Here is a 14,543-nt window from a genome sequence, read left to right as displayed (position 1 = left end):
ATTGAAACAAAACACAATGCCCCTGGTAGTCAGGCACCATGTGATCATTGCCTAGGCTTTTGTCACATGATGGGTGTACAGGAATAATGTCTATGTACTGAAAATGATGATGTGAGGTGGTAAACACAGGCGGGCCAGATGTAGTTCATTTTCAGAATATTTTGGGGGGGCAAAAAAAAAAAAAAAAGGACCTTGAGGGCTAGATTTGGCCCATGGGCCAGAGTTTGACACCCCTGCAATACAAGGACGCCACCCACCTACAGCTTCTTCCCACCCAGCTTTAAAAAGAAATTCTGGAAGAATACGGCCAATGTAGTTTGCTTTAGCGTTTATGCAGTTTATATGACTATGGGGCAATGATAAAGGTGGCGAGGTGAATTTGCAAGTGACAAAATCGTATGTGAATCTCCAAAGCAGCTGAACAGAATTAATAAAATCATATGCCAAGTAAAAGCCAATATTTAGCCGCCAGCCAGAACGTTCAAACCACGTACTTCAAAAATCCAATAAGCACATCCAGCACCGCACAGCTGAGGCTCCGCCATCGCTCCCGAGAGACAAAAAAAATTCTGCATTTGGCCCGAGGAAGTTTAAAATGAAAACAGCAGCATCTCCACAATGCGGAGGAAAAGAAGCGAGGATGTATGAAGGTTTTATTAAACGGCAGAGGAAGTTTTTAGAAAGCTTTTTATATCTGAGCTATTATTTGTGGAGTAGAATGAGCAGAGAGCGCACCCCTCCTCCTCTAATCTGCAACTTCTGTGACAACCCAGTGGAATCAGGGATGGGGGGGAAATGGGAAAAGTTTAGGGCAGACTATTGTTCCCATAAAACATCTAATCCAGAGCTGTGGAAAATGGGGCTTTTGTCTTCCTAACAGAAACAGCGGAGGAGCACAATACACCCGAAGGGGGGAGAGGGAGGCTCTGAGCCCTGGAGAGAGGGGGAGAGATCAGAGAAAAGGAAAGCACAATGACACCCTAGGAAGAGGGGGCGGCTAAAGGGGGTGCGGGGCAAATGACCCATAGTGACCATTGAAGATTTAACCACTTCAGGGCCAGGGGATTCAAAATTAGGGGGGCATTTAAGCAAGATCAGTGAATGCAAAAAGGATTTTTTAGTGGGATCTGGCTCCACCTGTAACATTCTTCATATTATAGCATTGCAGCGTGGAATTGTTTTTCTTCCACCCAATTGCATTTAATTTATATGCACTGCAGCATTTTCCAATCCAAAGAAAAAATGCAAGGTGTTGTATTTGCTGCAGCACACACACACAAAGCAATGAGAAATAAAACCAATTGCCCTGCTCTGGTGTCAACAACTCTATCAGGAATAGTGGAAGACCCTTATAATGGGCACAGCAGGTGTACAGACCCGGGAACCCAGCACAGGGACAGGAGACCCTCATATTGGTACATCAGATGTGATGACCCAGGAATTAGGTAGGGGGATGGTGACAAACTTTTCATAATGGGCAAAGCAGGAGACCCGGAAACTCCATGCAAGGATTGTGGGTGCCCCTCCTAATGGGCACAGCAGGTGTGCAAGCCAGGTAACTCACTATAGGGACAGGAGAGACCCTCATATTGGTGCGCTGAGCCAGAAGCTTAGCATAAGGATGGTGGCAAACTTTTCATAATGGACATGGGACCCGGGAACTCCATGCAGGGAATTTGGGAACCCCTCATAAAAGGCATAGCACGTGTACAGACCAAGAAACTCCATGCATTATTTGTGGGTGCCCCTTATATTGGGCACAGAGAGAACAGACCCTGGAACTCTGTGCAGGAATAGTGAAAAGCCCCTCATAATTGGCACAGCACCTGTACAGACCCAGGAACTCACCCCAAGGACAAGGGAGCCCCTCATATTGGTTCATCAGGTGTGCCAAGCCAGTAACTCACCATCGGGATTGTGGAAAACCTTTCATAACGGGCATAGCAGGTGTACAGACCCAGGAACAAGTGAGCCCGCCATATTGGTACATCAGATGTGATGACCCAGGAATTCAGCAGAGGGATGGTGGCAAACCATTCATAATGGGCATGGGACCCAGGAGCAGGGTCCTCGTGCAGCGATTGTAGGAGACCCCTAGTTTGGGCACAGAGGGGGCAAACACAGGAATTGTGGAAACCCCAGGGCAGAGCACCTGTACAGACCCAGGAACTCACCGCAGTGACAAGTAAGGCCCTTATATTGGTTCATCTGATGTACCGAGCCAGGAATTCAGCATAGGGATAGTGACAAACTTTTCATACCATGCACAGGAGGCGTACAGACCCAGAGACTCAGTACAAGGTTGGAGGAGCTCCTTATGGGCATGGTTGTGCAGACCTGAGATCCCAATGCAGAGATCTCATCAAGCAATAGGCAAGCTTTTTCTCAAACTGAGAAATTTTGTGCCCCATTTTTCCAGCAACCTAACGGAGGAATGACAACTATTGATCATACATGTGCTTATCTCTAAAAGATGAGACCGATCCAAAGGCTGCATAGAATACATGGAGGTCGGGAGTTTTACTTTTTGTCTTCACTTGCTGCATGTTTGTGCTAGCTTGCTGATACTTTTAGGAAGCAGCCAAACAACATTTCAACAGGACAGGCGGCTGAATGTTTCTCAATACAAGTTCCCTTTAATTGCATTGTGTATGGGCACAGCATAAAGAGGGAGGATGGGGATGCGGCGGCCAGGTTTTGTTTACAAGTTGATTGTATGGCAGAATTTGTACTCCCAGCTGCCTTTCCAGAGCTGTCCTCTCCCTGGCTGAGTCAGGGAAGTGGAACTCCGAGCTGTGTGTAGGAGGAACACGGCTGCACCCAGAACCAGGAAAACATATCTAGTACAGACAAATCTCTGTCAGGAGGGGAAATTCAAAACAGCAGCAGCAATGCTGGGAAAAAACAGAGGCGTTAATGCAACAAAATAGACTTACTGTAATAAATAGACTTACTGTAATATCAGCAGAATTACCAGGAAATATACAAGGGTAAATGCCTTTAAATGAACCATCAAGTGTTTTATTGCAGCTTTTTTCCCTTTTGATTTACTTGCAATGCAACATTAAACTGGTTAGGAGGGAAGAAGCAAGGGGGGAATATCACAGGGTGCTACTAGAGTCTGCGGACGTCACATCCAAGATGGCGGCATCCAGAAAACGTTTTGGGGCTTTTGAAGGTCTACATATAAGCGGCTTTTGTGGTTAAAAAAGCCTAAAATACATTGATCACCCACAATAATAAAAACCGCCAGCCTAATGTTGTATAAATCACCTCTGTGCTGCCAAAATAGCTCTAATCCATCAAGGCATGAATGCAAAACCACCTGTCACCTGGCCTGCTCCATCCCTTCTTCTTCTTCCCACAGGGCAACCCGCTGCCATTTTTTTCCTATGTAAGTGACACAAACTCACCCGGGCATTCACACAACCCAACCATGATGCCATGACCCATAGGACCAGGCCACCTATTCCATTGCTCCATGTCTGGCACTCCTGTATTGCAGACAGTTTTGGTGTTTATTAGGAGGGTCAGCATTAGCACTCACATTAATATGCAGCAATGTATAATGTCATGTGCATTCTGATATCATCCTCCCATGGCCGGCATAAAAGCCCAACTTAGGCGGTCACTTCTCCTTTATGCAGTTGGTTACTCGTAGCCTCTTCCTTCAGCCGCTCATCCCCTGCATTGTTAGTTAGGACATGGATGCTCCGATCTTTAAATGGAAGAATGCCATCTGCTAGGAACGTAATAAAGTATATAAGACCCATAATGTTATTATTCCCCCTAAACCTAAGGAGGGCCATTTAATACTTGCAAAACAGGGTTGGAGCTCCCAGTTACGAGGGAGGAATAGAGCTTACAGAACAATGTTGTATGGTAATAGAACCTGTCATCATATCAGCTATAATCTGCTACAAAAATCACTGAACAAAATGACACCCAATGACGTGTTGTCAAACACTGAGGAAAAGTAAAATTTTTATTCCCCATTCATCTGTGCAATGTAACTGCTGACCACATACAAAAAAAAACAAAACAAACAGAACCTATATTCATGGTCCAATGTCTCCAGTGCCACAAATCCTGCCCCAATCCACCAGAAAACGAACCGCCATTTGCTCCTACACAAGCAAACAGCAATGCAAAAAAATGTTATACCGGACATCAAATGATTTGCTCTTTTTACTCCCTAGTACACTAAACGTCTTGCTTTGGTTACTATGCACATAGTGTTTTATTTTACTGACCATGCAAGCTTGTAAATCCATACGCTGTTCAGATTTGGTCACATTAATCACAAACTCGGAAAGATCCCTCCCAGGGCGCAATCTAATATGATGTGCGTTTTATGGACTTATTTAATGTTTTGCAGCTGTATAGTCAGGGGACAAGCAGGGAAGACATCCAAGCCCCTCCATCTGCACGGCTTCTCACTCACAAGAAGTGCTACATCCCATCCAAACATTATCTGCAAGAATCCAGCAAACAGCTAAATACGCCGCCCAAATACATATGAGAGTTGCTTCAGCTGCCAAAGGAATTTTATTGCTGTCCATTCTGTCCTAGGAATTGCAAGCTTTGCGGAACAGGATGGCGACCTGACTTTTTTTTTTTTTAGATTGGTAGCAAACCCACCCCCCATCATCTGACGGGACACGAAAAAGCAGCAGCAGAATGACAAGCTCATCTTTTAAGTCAGCCAGGACTGGAGGCCGAAATTTGGGAATCAAGAATCACACACTGCCTGACATGACAGGTCCGGCTGTTTGTCATGGCTTTGCATGGCGCTGGATGGGCAGGTGCAGACAACTGTACCCAAGTTGGCAGAGGATCGTTTGTTTATATCATGGTGCCCAAAAAAGTTTTGTCCACTGGCAATTAAAAGCCGCTTCCATTCTCTCTTGGACCCCCAAACTGTTTATGAAACTTAGGCTGCCGATACCGCTGCTCCAGCAGACCAGGCACCCATATACCAGACACGACGAAACGCATTTACAAAACTCAGGCCGGGAAAAGATCCACCAGACAGACATACGTGCACCGAGCAATGAATCGGTCTCAGTAGTGATTAGCAAGACAATACAATAATCCCACAGTCACTCTCCAATGAGACCGAGCCAAGGGCTACTGTGTGCCAACAAAACCAACAAGTGCTGGCGCTGAACCAGTTCACACAAACACACGTACATCAATAAACCGGGTCGCGGACCTCAGTACTATCTAAATATGTAGGGAGAGGTGTAAATAAAATGATTGAGCACAGAAATTGTACATACAGCTCATTAGGATCTGTATAATAAAGAAGATGTAAATCTTAATTGTGTGGCATTTAGTTTAGTAAAGGATTCTTCTTTGTTGCCGATCTTCTCTTTCTGTCTACATGGACATGATCGGTCTGGACTTCCTGATGGTGACAACGGTGGACCATGCCAGTGAAATGTGCCAGCATGGCTGCTTGGAGTCTTAACCAGGGGTGACATGGTGCCAATGCAGGGGAACAATGGTCAATCTGGAGCGCCCACATTGAATGCTATAGATTCCCGACAAATCCATGTTGTATCCTATTTTGCTCTCCTCAGCCACAAGTTTGACCGAGCGGGGAAATTTGCTGTTTATCTACATGGAAGGGGAACCCATACTCAGGAACTACCCTAGGAAATCATAAATGTAGAAACACTGCAAATAGTAACAGAGGTGGTAACTATATTGTGGGAAAAAAAATAGACCTGTAAAAGTTCCAGCATCTGTGACAACATGAGACGCAATAGTTAACTGAAATAGCCCCAAAGGTACCAGACGCTCAATGGGATCTCCCTGCTAAAATTCCCTAACTCTGTTCCCGTTTAGCTGGGGGTTTTGTGTCCCTGCAAACCTTTGCATGCCCCAGCCCCTCCTGGTAAATTTTTTTTTTTTTTTTTTTTTTTTTTTTTTTTTTATAAGTATAAAGACCTGAGAACTTGGCAAAGGAATGATGAGAAATCCTCAAGACTGGGCACAGCGGCTGTGCAGACCTAAGAATGCAGCGTAGAGATAGAGGGAGACCGCTATAATGGGCTACGCAGGTGTGCAGAGATAGGAATTCAGCACAGGGATGGTAGGAGTCCCTTATAATGGGAGCAGCAGGTGTACAGACCTATGAATACAGCACAGGGATGGTGTGAACCTGATAACAGGTGTGTAGGTGATAACAGGAGTGCAGAGCAAGAATTCAGTGCAGAGATAGAGGGAGACCCCTATAATGAGCTCAGCAGGTGAGCAGAGATAGGAATTCAGTACAAGGAAAGTGGTGGACACTTACAATGGGCACAGCAGGTGTGCAAAGCTAGGAATTCAGCAAAAAGATGGAGGAAGCCCCTCATAATGGGCATAGCAGGTGTACAGACTCAGAATAGGGACAAGAACGCCCCTCATTTTGGAACAACCGGTGTGCTGACCCGTGATCTGAGCCCCCCTAACAGAACTCCTCATAATGGTCATGGCATGTGGACCCTGGATCGTATCGCAGAGATCTCCCCCCAAAGAATAATAGAAGTCAGGTATTCTCTACCAAACAATACAATGACAAAAATGAGTGGACTGACCCCTAAACTTTCCGATCCCAAGGGATAATGTGACTTTAAAGAGAACCTGACACAAGGAAGAAGGTTTTGGGATATAAGTGCCATGTTTGTTCCACGTCGGTCAATGCCAAGCCACAATAATATATTCCCTGTGGCTGCAGCCAGTTTTAATAATTATCTGCACTTTCCAAACCTTTAAAAAAAAAAAATGTTTTCTACACGATTATGGTACAAGACTGCAGATTTGGTGGCTGCATTTTAACAGTTGTTATATTATGCCACAATACTGTACAATATTAGAGCAAAGCAGATTCCTAAATATACGCCGATCTATTTTATCGGACAAAGAATTTAGGTAATGAGAAGAATGTTATCTAAAGAAGTTCGATCTGTGTGCAAAGAGGGATGGGTGGTATGGATTATTACACTCCATGCCAGGAATGGTATTTTGTGTACAAGGCTACCAAGTCTGCAAACGGCAAAGATGGCAGCAATTGACAAATAGGAGTAGATGTAACCCCTGGGTGGCATTTAGATTGGCAACACACTGGGTATCAAACAGCTGCCATGCGGGGGGATTTTCAGGACATAGCCAAGTTCAGATGAATGTGACAAAATACTGCTAGTTATAATATAACCAGGATAAATGGAACCTCCACAGAAACTGATCTTTTATATTTTAGTAAATAATATATGTAAAAGTTTTTTTATGTATCTGTGTGCTGATTTCCTGGAGCCTATTTACAACAAATTACTGTTGACTCCATTGATGGCTGTATTTGGTTTCTCAGGACGAGTATTCCAATGGTGCACCATGCTTGTGCAAAGGACTATGAAGTTCATAAGAGGCCAAAACACAATCATGTATTGCGCTCCACACCAGGATACATATGCTTGCCTTCTTTTTGCTCCCCTGGAACATAACTTGTCATACCTGGCAGTGATATGTATGGAAAGCATGCGATTTACACTTTTCTTCCATGATACAGCACTGGTATATGAAGAACGAATGCTTAAGCTTCCATAGCGGTCATATGGGGGTGCAGGGAGAGTTCTCCATGCTTTGTAATCTCCAAGACATAACTCTGAGCTCACCAAGGGCTTCCACTATTTGTTCCGGAAAGCAAAAGGCAAGCAAGTAAAAAATGCTCCAGACCAGCATTAAAATACACAGCCTGCCCGGTTGGTGTTTGCATCCTCGGCCTTTATTAACACCTGAATAACAGACCCGGAATGTGTATGCAGCTCAGGTGTTCAGCCTCCTGTTTCCTGTGTGTGACTGATACTACAGACACCAAAACATCAGCATTACGTCCAAGCCTTCTTAGAATAGGTTCAGCAATGGCAGCTTCCATCACCTCACTTTAGGAAACACATATATTATGTATATACCGGCTGGGTTCATTTTCCATTCTTTGTATTGGAACTCTCAGCTTTCAAAAATAAAGATCTCATTGGCACAGAATTTTTATATGAATAAACTAACATCTGTATTATTTTATACCCTCAGAAAGCTTCTTTCCCTACACATGAACCTCACTACTGATAACATTAAGAGGGTTACTACACTTCTCAGAAGTAAAATCTAATCATAGGTTGATTTTTACAACATTTACCAACATGTATGCCGTAAACTGGGCAGAAACGCGCAGGGGAACCTTCCAAAAAGTTAAACTGAACACATGGGGCAGCGCTGCGTAATATGTTGGCGCTATATAAATCCTGTTTATTAATAATAATAATAATAATAATAATAATAATAATAATAGGGCCTGGTGACAAATGGCAGAATGTTTGCATTCCTCCCTACGGAGGGTAGAAATGACAGCATCAAACTCACAGGTGTTTACATACAGATGTGCTGTACTATTAGAAGACATGGTGCAGAGATCGCTTTCCTCTTTCAGATGTGGTTACCAAGATGCAGAGTGCAGAGGTGTGAATGAGCAACAAAAGTTACAGTTGCAAGGAATCACAAGATACCTGTGTGATTATATATATATATATATATATATATATATATATATATATATATATATATATATATAATACTTGTGTGTGTCTGCAATGATACAGCAACATTCAATCATTGTGCTGATACTATTCCAGCTAACTGTGGTTTCTGAGGGCACAATGGCCAGGGAGTTGCGGGTCATTCAACATGGAATGCAGCAGCAATGAAACAAAACTTCAATCTCTGCAAAAATTAAAAGCAGGGAGTCCCAGGTCAGCCAGATTAAGCTGCAGGACCAAAAAAAAGCACAGTGTCTGCAGGGAGCCCCCTTGTACTCTCAAAAAAGGGGCCCCTAGATATGCCCCCATATACTGAATAAAGGGAGCCCTAGATATGCCCCCATAAACTCTCTATAAAGGGGCTCCTAGATATACCCTTATATACTCTGAATAAAGGGGCCCCTAGATATACCCCCATATACGCTCAATAAAGAGGCCCCTGGACACCCTAGATAGGACACCCCACCCCAACAATGAAGAGAACCTTTCATTATAGAACCCCATAGACCTCATGCAGGGCTCCCCCACCTCCCCCTTTACCTTATTGAAGGCGAAGAGCTCCTGCTTGATCTTCTCTCTCTGGGGGTCGTGCCCCTGCCGCCGGAAGCGAAACTTCATCATCTTTCCCGGTGCCGGAGCTCCGCACTCACCCAGCTCTCACACAGCCGACCGCCGGGCAACTTGATCCAGCCCGGCCTGTGACTGACGGCCGCCTTAGCCAATCACAAGCGCCGCCTCTGGGCTCTCCCTACTCGCTCGGTAGTCCCGCCTCCCATACCCAGTCAGGCTGCTACGCGTGCGCGAAGATGCACGAGGGTGTATGGGAAATGTAGTCCGCTAATGTGTAAACTTCATGGAGTGGGAATCTTTTTACACCTTTCTTCCCCTTGTATAAAATAAAAATACCAAAAAAGTGACAGTCATTGTGTTCTTCTCTTTCCTCCACACAAAGCAGATCTCAGAAACACAAACCCATTATAAAAAAAAGCTGCAGCCTTGTGGCCTCTGGACAGGCTCCAAATTTTCTAGTCCATATTGAACTGAGGAAAAAAAACAAAAACTGCTTGCTTTTAAATAAAATATGTAAAATTAAATCCTTATCAAGTTGTTTTTTACTGTCTCCATCGTACTGTAGAGATTTTCCTTAATTTCCTACTCTAAAGACACATCAGGAAATGAGAGGAAATGTCTCCATTTTAAGAAGTTGCCATGGTAACTGGTGTCTCCATTGTAAAATTTCCTACTTACTGCTTTCTCTGGTGACAGCGCTTGGATTCCACCTTTCGTTTTGTCTCAGGGACAGTGATTTCCAGGACAAATGGAGGGGTAAATCTTCTCAGCGAGGCCTAAGGCCTAGTACACAGACTTTTTTTCCCTTCTCAAACAATATGATCTGCCAAACTGATCAGACTTAAGGGGAAATCATCCGCCAACGACCATAGGCCATAATGTTCAGCTTCTGCATTATTCACACATTTGTTACACAATCGGGCCTATCTAAACAGTTGAACAGGACATTCACCAGTCGTAAGATTGTGGTTGCCCTATTTATAAAGATTACCATAAACCTTGGCATCAAACCTGATTGCCTAATTTAAATCTGGCAAACAAAATAGCGATCTTTTACTGACAGGTAAGCATATGTTGCCAGTTGGCATATGTCATGTGATGTATTACACCTTCACGGCATGGCACAGTATTTTGTTGAATGGCATGTGTCATGTGATGGATTATATCTTCATCGCATGGCACAATATATCCTAGATTGTAAGCTCTTCGGGACAGGGTCCTCTACTCTTCCCTTGTCATTGTCTGTATGTCTGTCATTTGCCACTCTAATTTATTGTACAGCGCTGCATAATATGTTGGCACTATATAAATCCTGTTCAAGAATAATATTTTGCTGGATGGCATATATCATGTGATGTATTGCACCTTTTCTGCATGGCACAATATTTTGCTAGGTGGCATATGTCATGTAGTGTAATGCACCTTTCTTTCTATGCTAGTTGGCACACTGTTGAGTGATATGAGCCTGAAGGCACATGATATACCATGTGATATGATATACTGTTGCTGCATGAAGTGCCACATCCGGATGATACGATCTGGCATTACCGGGTGATATAAGAGGCCGTTAGGAGACAAAATCTTCGTTGGGCCTGTGCCATCATTTGGCTTGTTATGGGAAGGAGATGCAGGCACACCCAGGACAGAATTGTTATAAATAATAACTTTGCCCGGGGAGGTCTGCCCTTAAATAAGTGTCCTTGTAAAGGGTTGATTCAGACACCAGTGCAACCAGGGGTTCCTGGGTGGCTTCTGGCAGTTGGCACCTTACAAGATACCCAGCTGCCCCAGTTGCTGCTATGGCTCCTAATGATTGACAGCCCCTACCCACCACCATTTCTTCACTGTAAAGTCCACCAGGGTGAGACTGACCCTCAGGAGAACCAGGGAAAACACCCTGTGGGTATCCAGGTAAATACCCCTGAAATTATTTTTTATGTACCCTCTGGTGGGCACCTTACAAAAACATACCACCATGCAAGTAATGCTATACATTCTGGTGGGCCCTCCTTGTCACTGCCTCTATCAGATCCCAGGTCCCCAATCCATCCCTAAAGGGCACTCCGTTCCTGGCATTGTATCCAAGAATCATGACAGGGGACCCCACTCTGTAGTTTATGCGCATCCAATCGGTCCCATGTTCCTCATGGCATCTGAGAGGGTCGTACTGCTTGAAAGCCAATAGGTAGTGACATGGGCAGCCAAAGAAAGATCCTTCCTACTCTACAAGGATGGTTCTTGACCCCAGTACAGCAAATTGTGGATCGAAAGGCTGCACAAAGAATTGGTGGGTCCAGTAACAAGCTGTGGGTGGGGCAAGACCTGTATATGTCACATAAAACAAAGCTTAATAAAACTAGGTCTTCTATCCGGCCAGACATGACTGTGCTGTGTGAAGGGGCAGTGAAAATCTCAGTAGTATTTTCAATATTTATTTAGCTGTTTGCCTGGAGTTCACTTTACCATTCACCCAAAGGTCAGATAAAAGTACACAATAAAGTCCAATGATTGCGTAATGTTTACATAAAGGTTGTGTCCTGCTACAAATGCTGTCCTGGAGTGGTGGGGGCCCATAATTTGGGCTGGGAGGGGCCCGTTAGTTAAACAGGCTAGGGGCTAATATACACATAAATCATCATTACCATGAAGGGTTGGATTTCCTGGGCCTTTCAAAAATAAAGCCAGGATAGAATCTCTATCAATCCTTCAATTCCTATTAAACTGTCCACGGTTCACCTACTCAAAAGATTGGACACACAAGTTACAACCTGATTCTACAATCTCCGAAAAACTTTACTATGTGGGTATAGGAATGTTAAGGAGACCCTTGTCCTACTTAGTTGTTATTATGGAATCTCTATTTAGAGATTCTGAGATTTAGAAAAGTAGGGGATATGGGGATTATAAAGCAGGTCAATGTTCTATATAGTTTTTGTGGAATTTCATTATTCAGAGATTCAGAAATCTTCTTATTTAGGGGATATTATAAGAGAGGCCCTTGTCCTATATATATTTTCTGTGTAATCTCATGTAGGGGATAATGGGATTATGAAGGAGGTCATTGTCTTTCATAGTTTTTTTGGATCTCATTATTCAGAGATTCTGTGATTCACAGATCCTCCATTATGTAGGGGATGTTGGGATTATGAGGGAGTTTATTGTCTTTCATAGTTTTTGTGGAATCTCATTATTCAGAGATTCTGTGATTCACAGATCCTCCATTATGTAGGGGATGTTGGGATTATGAGGGAGGTCATTGTCTTTCAAAGTTTTTGTGGAATCACATTATTCAGTGATCACGAGATTCAGAAATCATTTTATGTACTGCTATGTAGATTATAAAGCAGATCTTTGTACTACATGGGTATTGTGGAATCTCATTATTAAGAGATTCTTCCTATATAGGGGTTATGGGGATTATAAACAAGGTCCCTGCCATACGTTTTTTTCCAGGAATTTAGTTATACAGAGATTCTGAGATTCACAAATTCTCTATTATATAGGGGATATGAAGATTATAAGGAAAGTCCTTGTCATTCATAGTTGTAGAATTCCATTATTCAGATATTCTAAAATCCTCTATTATATAAGGAATTTTGGGATTATAAAGGAGGCTCTTGTCCTACTGCACAAAGTTATGGAATCTCATTATTCAGAGATTTAGAAATCTGCTGTCAATTTAGCCAAGTTTAATGTGTCCCTGTTACCTTAGTAAACATTTTCCCAATTGCGGTATTCTGTCTAGTTCTTCCTGCTGACCCCCGGGTATTATATTTTGCAGTAAAGATGTGTAAATCAGTAGAAGAGCTGGGGCGGGGAAGCTGGAATCCCAGGAGATTCAAGAGATCAACATCCCTGCACTTTTCAGCTTCCCTGCATATTTTAGTGGAATATTTCTCAAGATTGGCGCCTTTTTCTGCACCATGGTCAGTAGAGAAAGTTATTATTCCTTTTACAGGATGGCCCATATTTACATTTCGACATTCATTGCAATCATATCCAGCAAACTGTTCACAGTTCTACTGGATGGGACTGCAGCCTCTTGTTCTATGATTCTTTGCTATACAGCTGCCCTATAGAAAAGCTAGCTCTGAGCCAAAAACCATCCATTCAAAAAAACATGGCTACTGCCAAGCATAGGGATTGATCAGAAAAGCCAGGGCAACTAGGCAATATGAATGTCGGGTGAAAAACAAAGCAAATCCAGGGGTAAGGAACGCTTCCCTAATATTGGTCACTGCTATTTTTTCACGCACTTTTCTAGGATATGGTATAGGAGAAGCTGCATTCATTGCCTTTGCCTGAGGCAATAAAGGATTGAACATCGGCCCATGCAAATACAAAAAATGATGTTTTCCCTCCTCAAACAGCTCGGTTCCCAGAAATGTTTACGGTTGGGGGCTGTAGTCATCAATTGGCCCGCCACCTAATGGAACTCGGATGTGTGATGGGCTGGCTGCACCGCTGTTCCTGGCTCGGCTGGATAGAGAATGAGGACAACACAAGAGCTGTTTCTAGTTCACGGACTGATGAGAACATTCACACTGTAGCAGTTAAAGTGAATGGAAAACATGTGCTAATTAAGCGCTGTGTTCATTGCACTAATGAGGGGATTTACACATTACATGCTGAGTAAGCCACTAAGAATGCACAGACCAAGCTACAAGCATACGTTGGACGTATACATGAGTATTACATATAAGCCTAACTCCTGAAATTTTAAATGTGTCTGCAAATCTTACCAGCCTTTTTACCACTAGGTGTCCTTGGTTCTATGACCTTGAATATTGAGGAAGTCCTTTGAATTTAGGGTGTCATGGACCCTCCCCCTGGGGAGCATGCTGTACTTTTCATCATCAAAAGGCAATTTCATATTTGGAAAAGACAAAAAAGAAGGAGGACCCTGCACATGGTCAAAAAGCCTGGAAAAAGTATTTAACAAGCAGAATACCTGCTGAGGGGGGCAATAGGGTCTAAAGTCTACAGGTGGAATTTAAACAAGAACTCCAGAATGGCAGGGTGCTGTTAAAATTGTTTAGTACAAGCAGTGAATATCTTTTCCTACTTGAACATAACTAATTCCAATACAGTGTACTGCCATTATTTCTGTATGAAACACAGTGCCCCCTCAGGTATCAAAGTGGTACTGCAACCATCACCCCCCCTAAAAAAAGGAGGAGATTCAAAGAGAAGGAGGTGCCTGCGCATGGTCCCATGGCCAGGAAAACATATTCAATCAGCTGATTACCTACCAGGGTTTATTAAGCCTAAATAAACAGAAACACTGCTTGTCCCAGTGATGTTGCAAAGGTTTTAGCTCTTCAAAACTCTTCCCTGCATTAGCTGATTTGCACCAATAGGTGTACTCAGTCTTACAAGTTCTATGACATTGAT

General features: G+C 43.3%; 1 protein-coding gene across 2 annotated transcripts in view; it reads right to left on the bottom strand.

Moving 5' to 3' along the window:
• LLGL1 (LLGL scribble cell polarity complex component 1) overlaps positions 1 to 9,287 on the bottom strand; it is a 51,234-nt gene extending 41,947 nt beyond the window's left edge. The window contains exon 1 of one of the 2 annotated variants that reach the window (XM_072417450.1): positions 9,120 to 9,287. In XM_072417450.1, coding sequence (XP_072273551.1) covers positions 9,120 to 9,200 — 81 coding nt within the window. In that variant the 5' untranslated portion in view covers positions 9,201 to 9,287. The remainder of the gene's footprint in view (positions 1 to 9,119) is intronic. The other variant, XM_072417448.1, reaches the window with a different exon arrangement.
• Between the last annotated feature and the right edge of the window lie 5,256 nt (positions 9,288 to 14,543).

The sequence above is a fragment of the Pyxicephalus adspersus genome, chromosome 7, assembly GCF_032062135.1.
Source record: "Pyxicephalus adspersus chromosome 7, UCB_Pads_2.0, whole genome shotgun sequence".
NCBI classification, from domain to species: domain Eukaryota; kingdom Metazoa; phylum Chordata; class Amphibia; order Anura; family Pyxicephalidae; genus Pyxicephalus; species Pyxicephalus adspersus.
The sequence above is the reverse complement of the archived record's forward strand: the minus strand, read 5'-3'. Positions and strand labels throughout refer to the sequence as shown.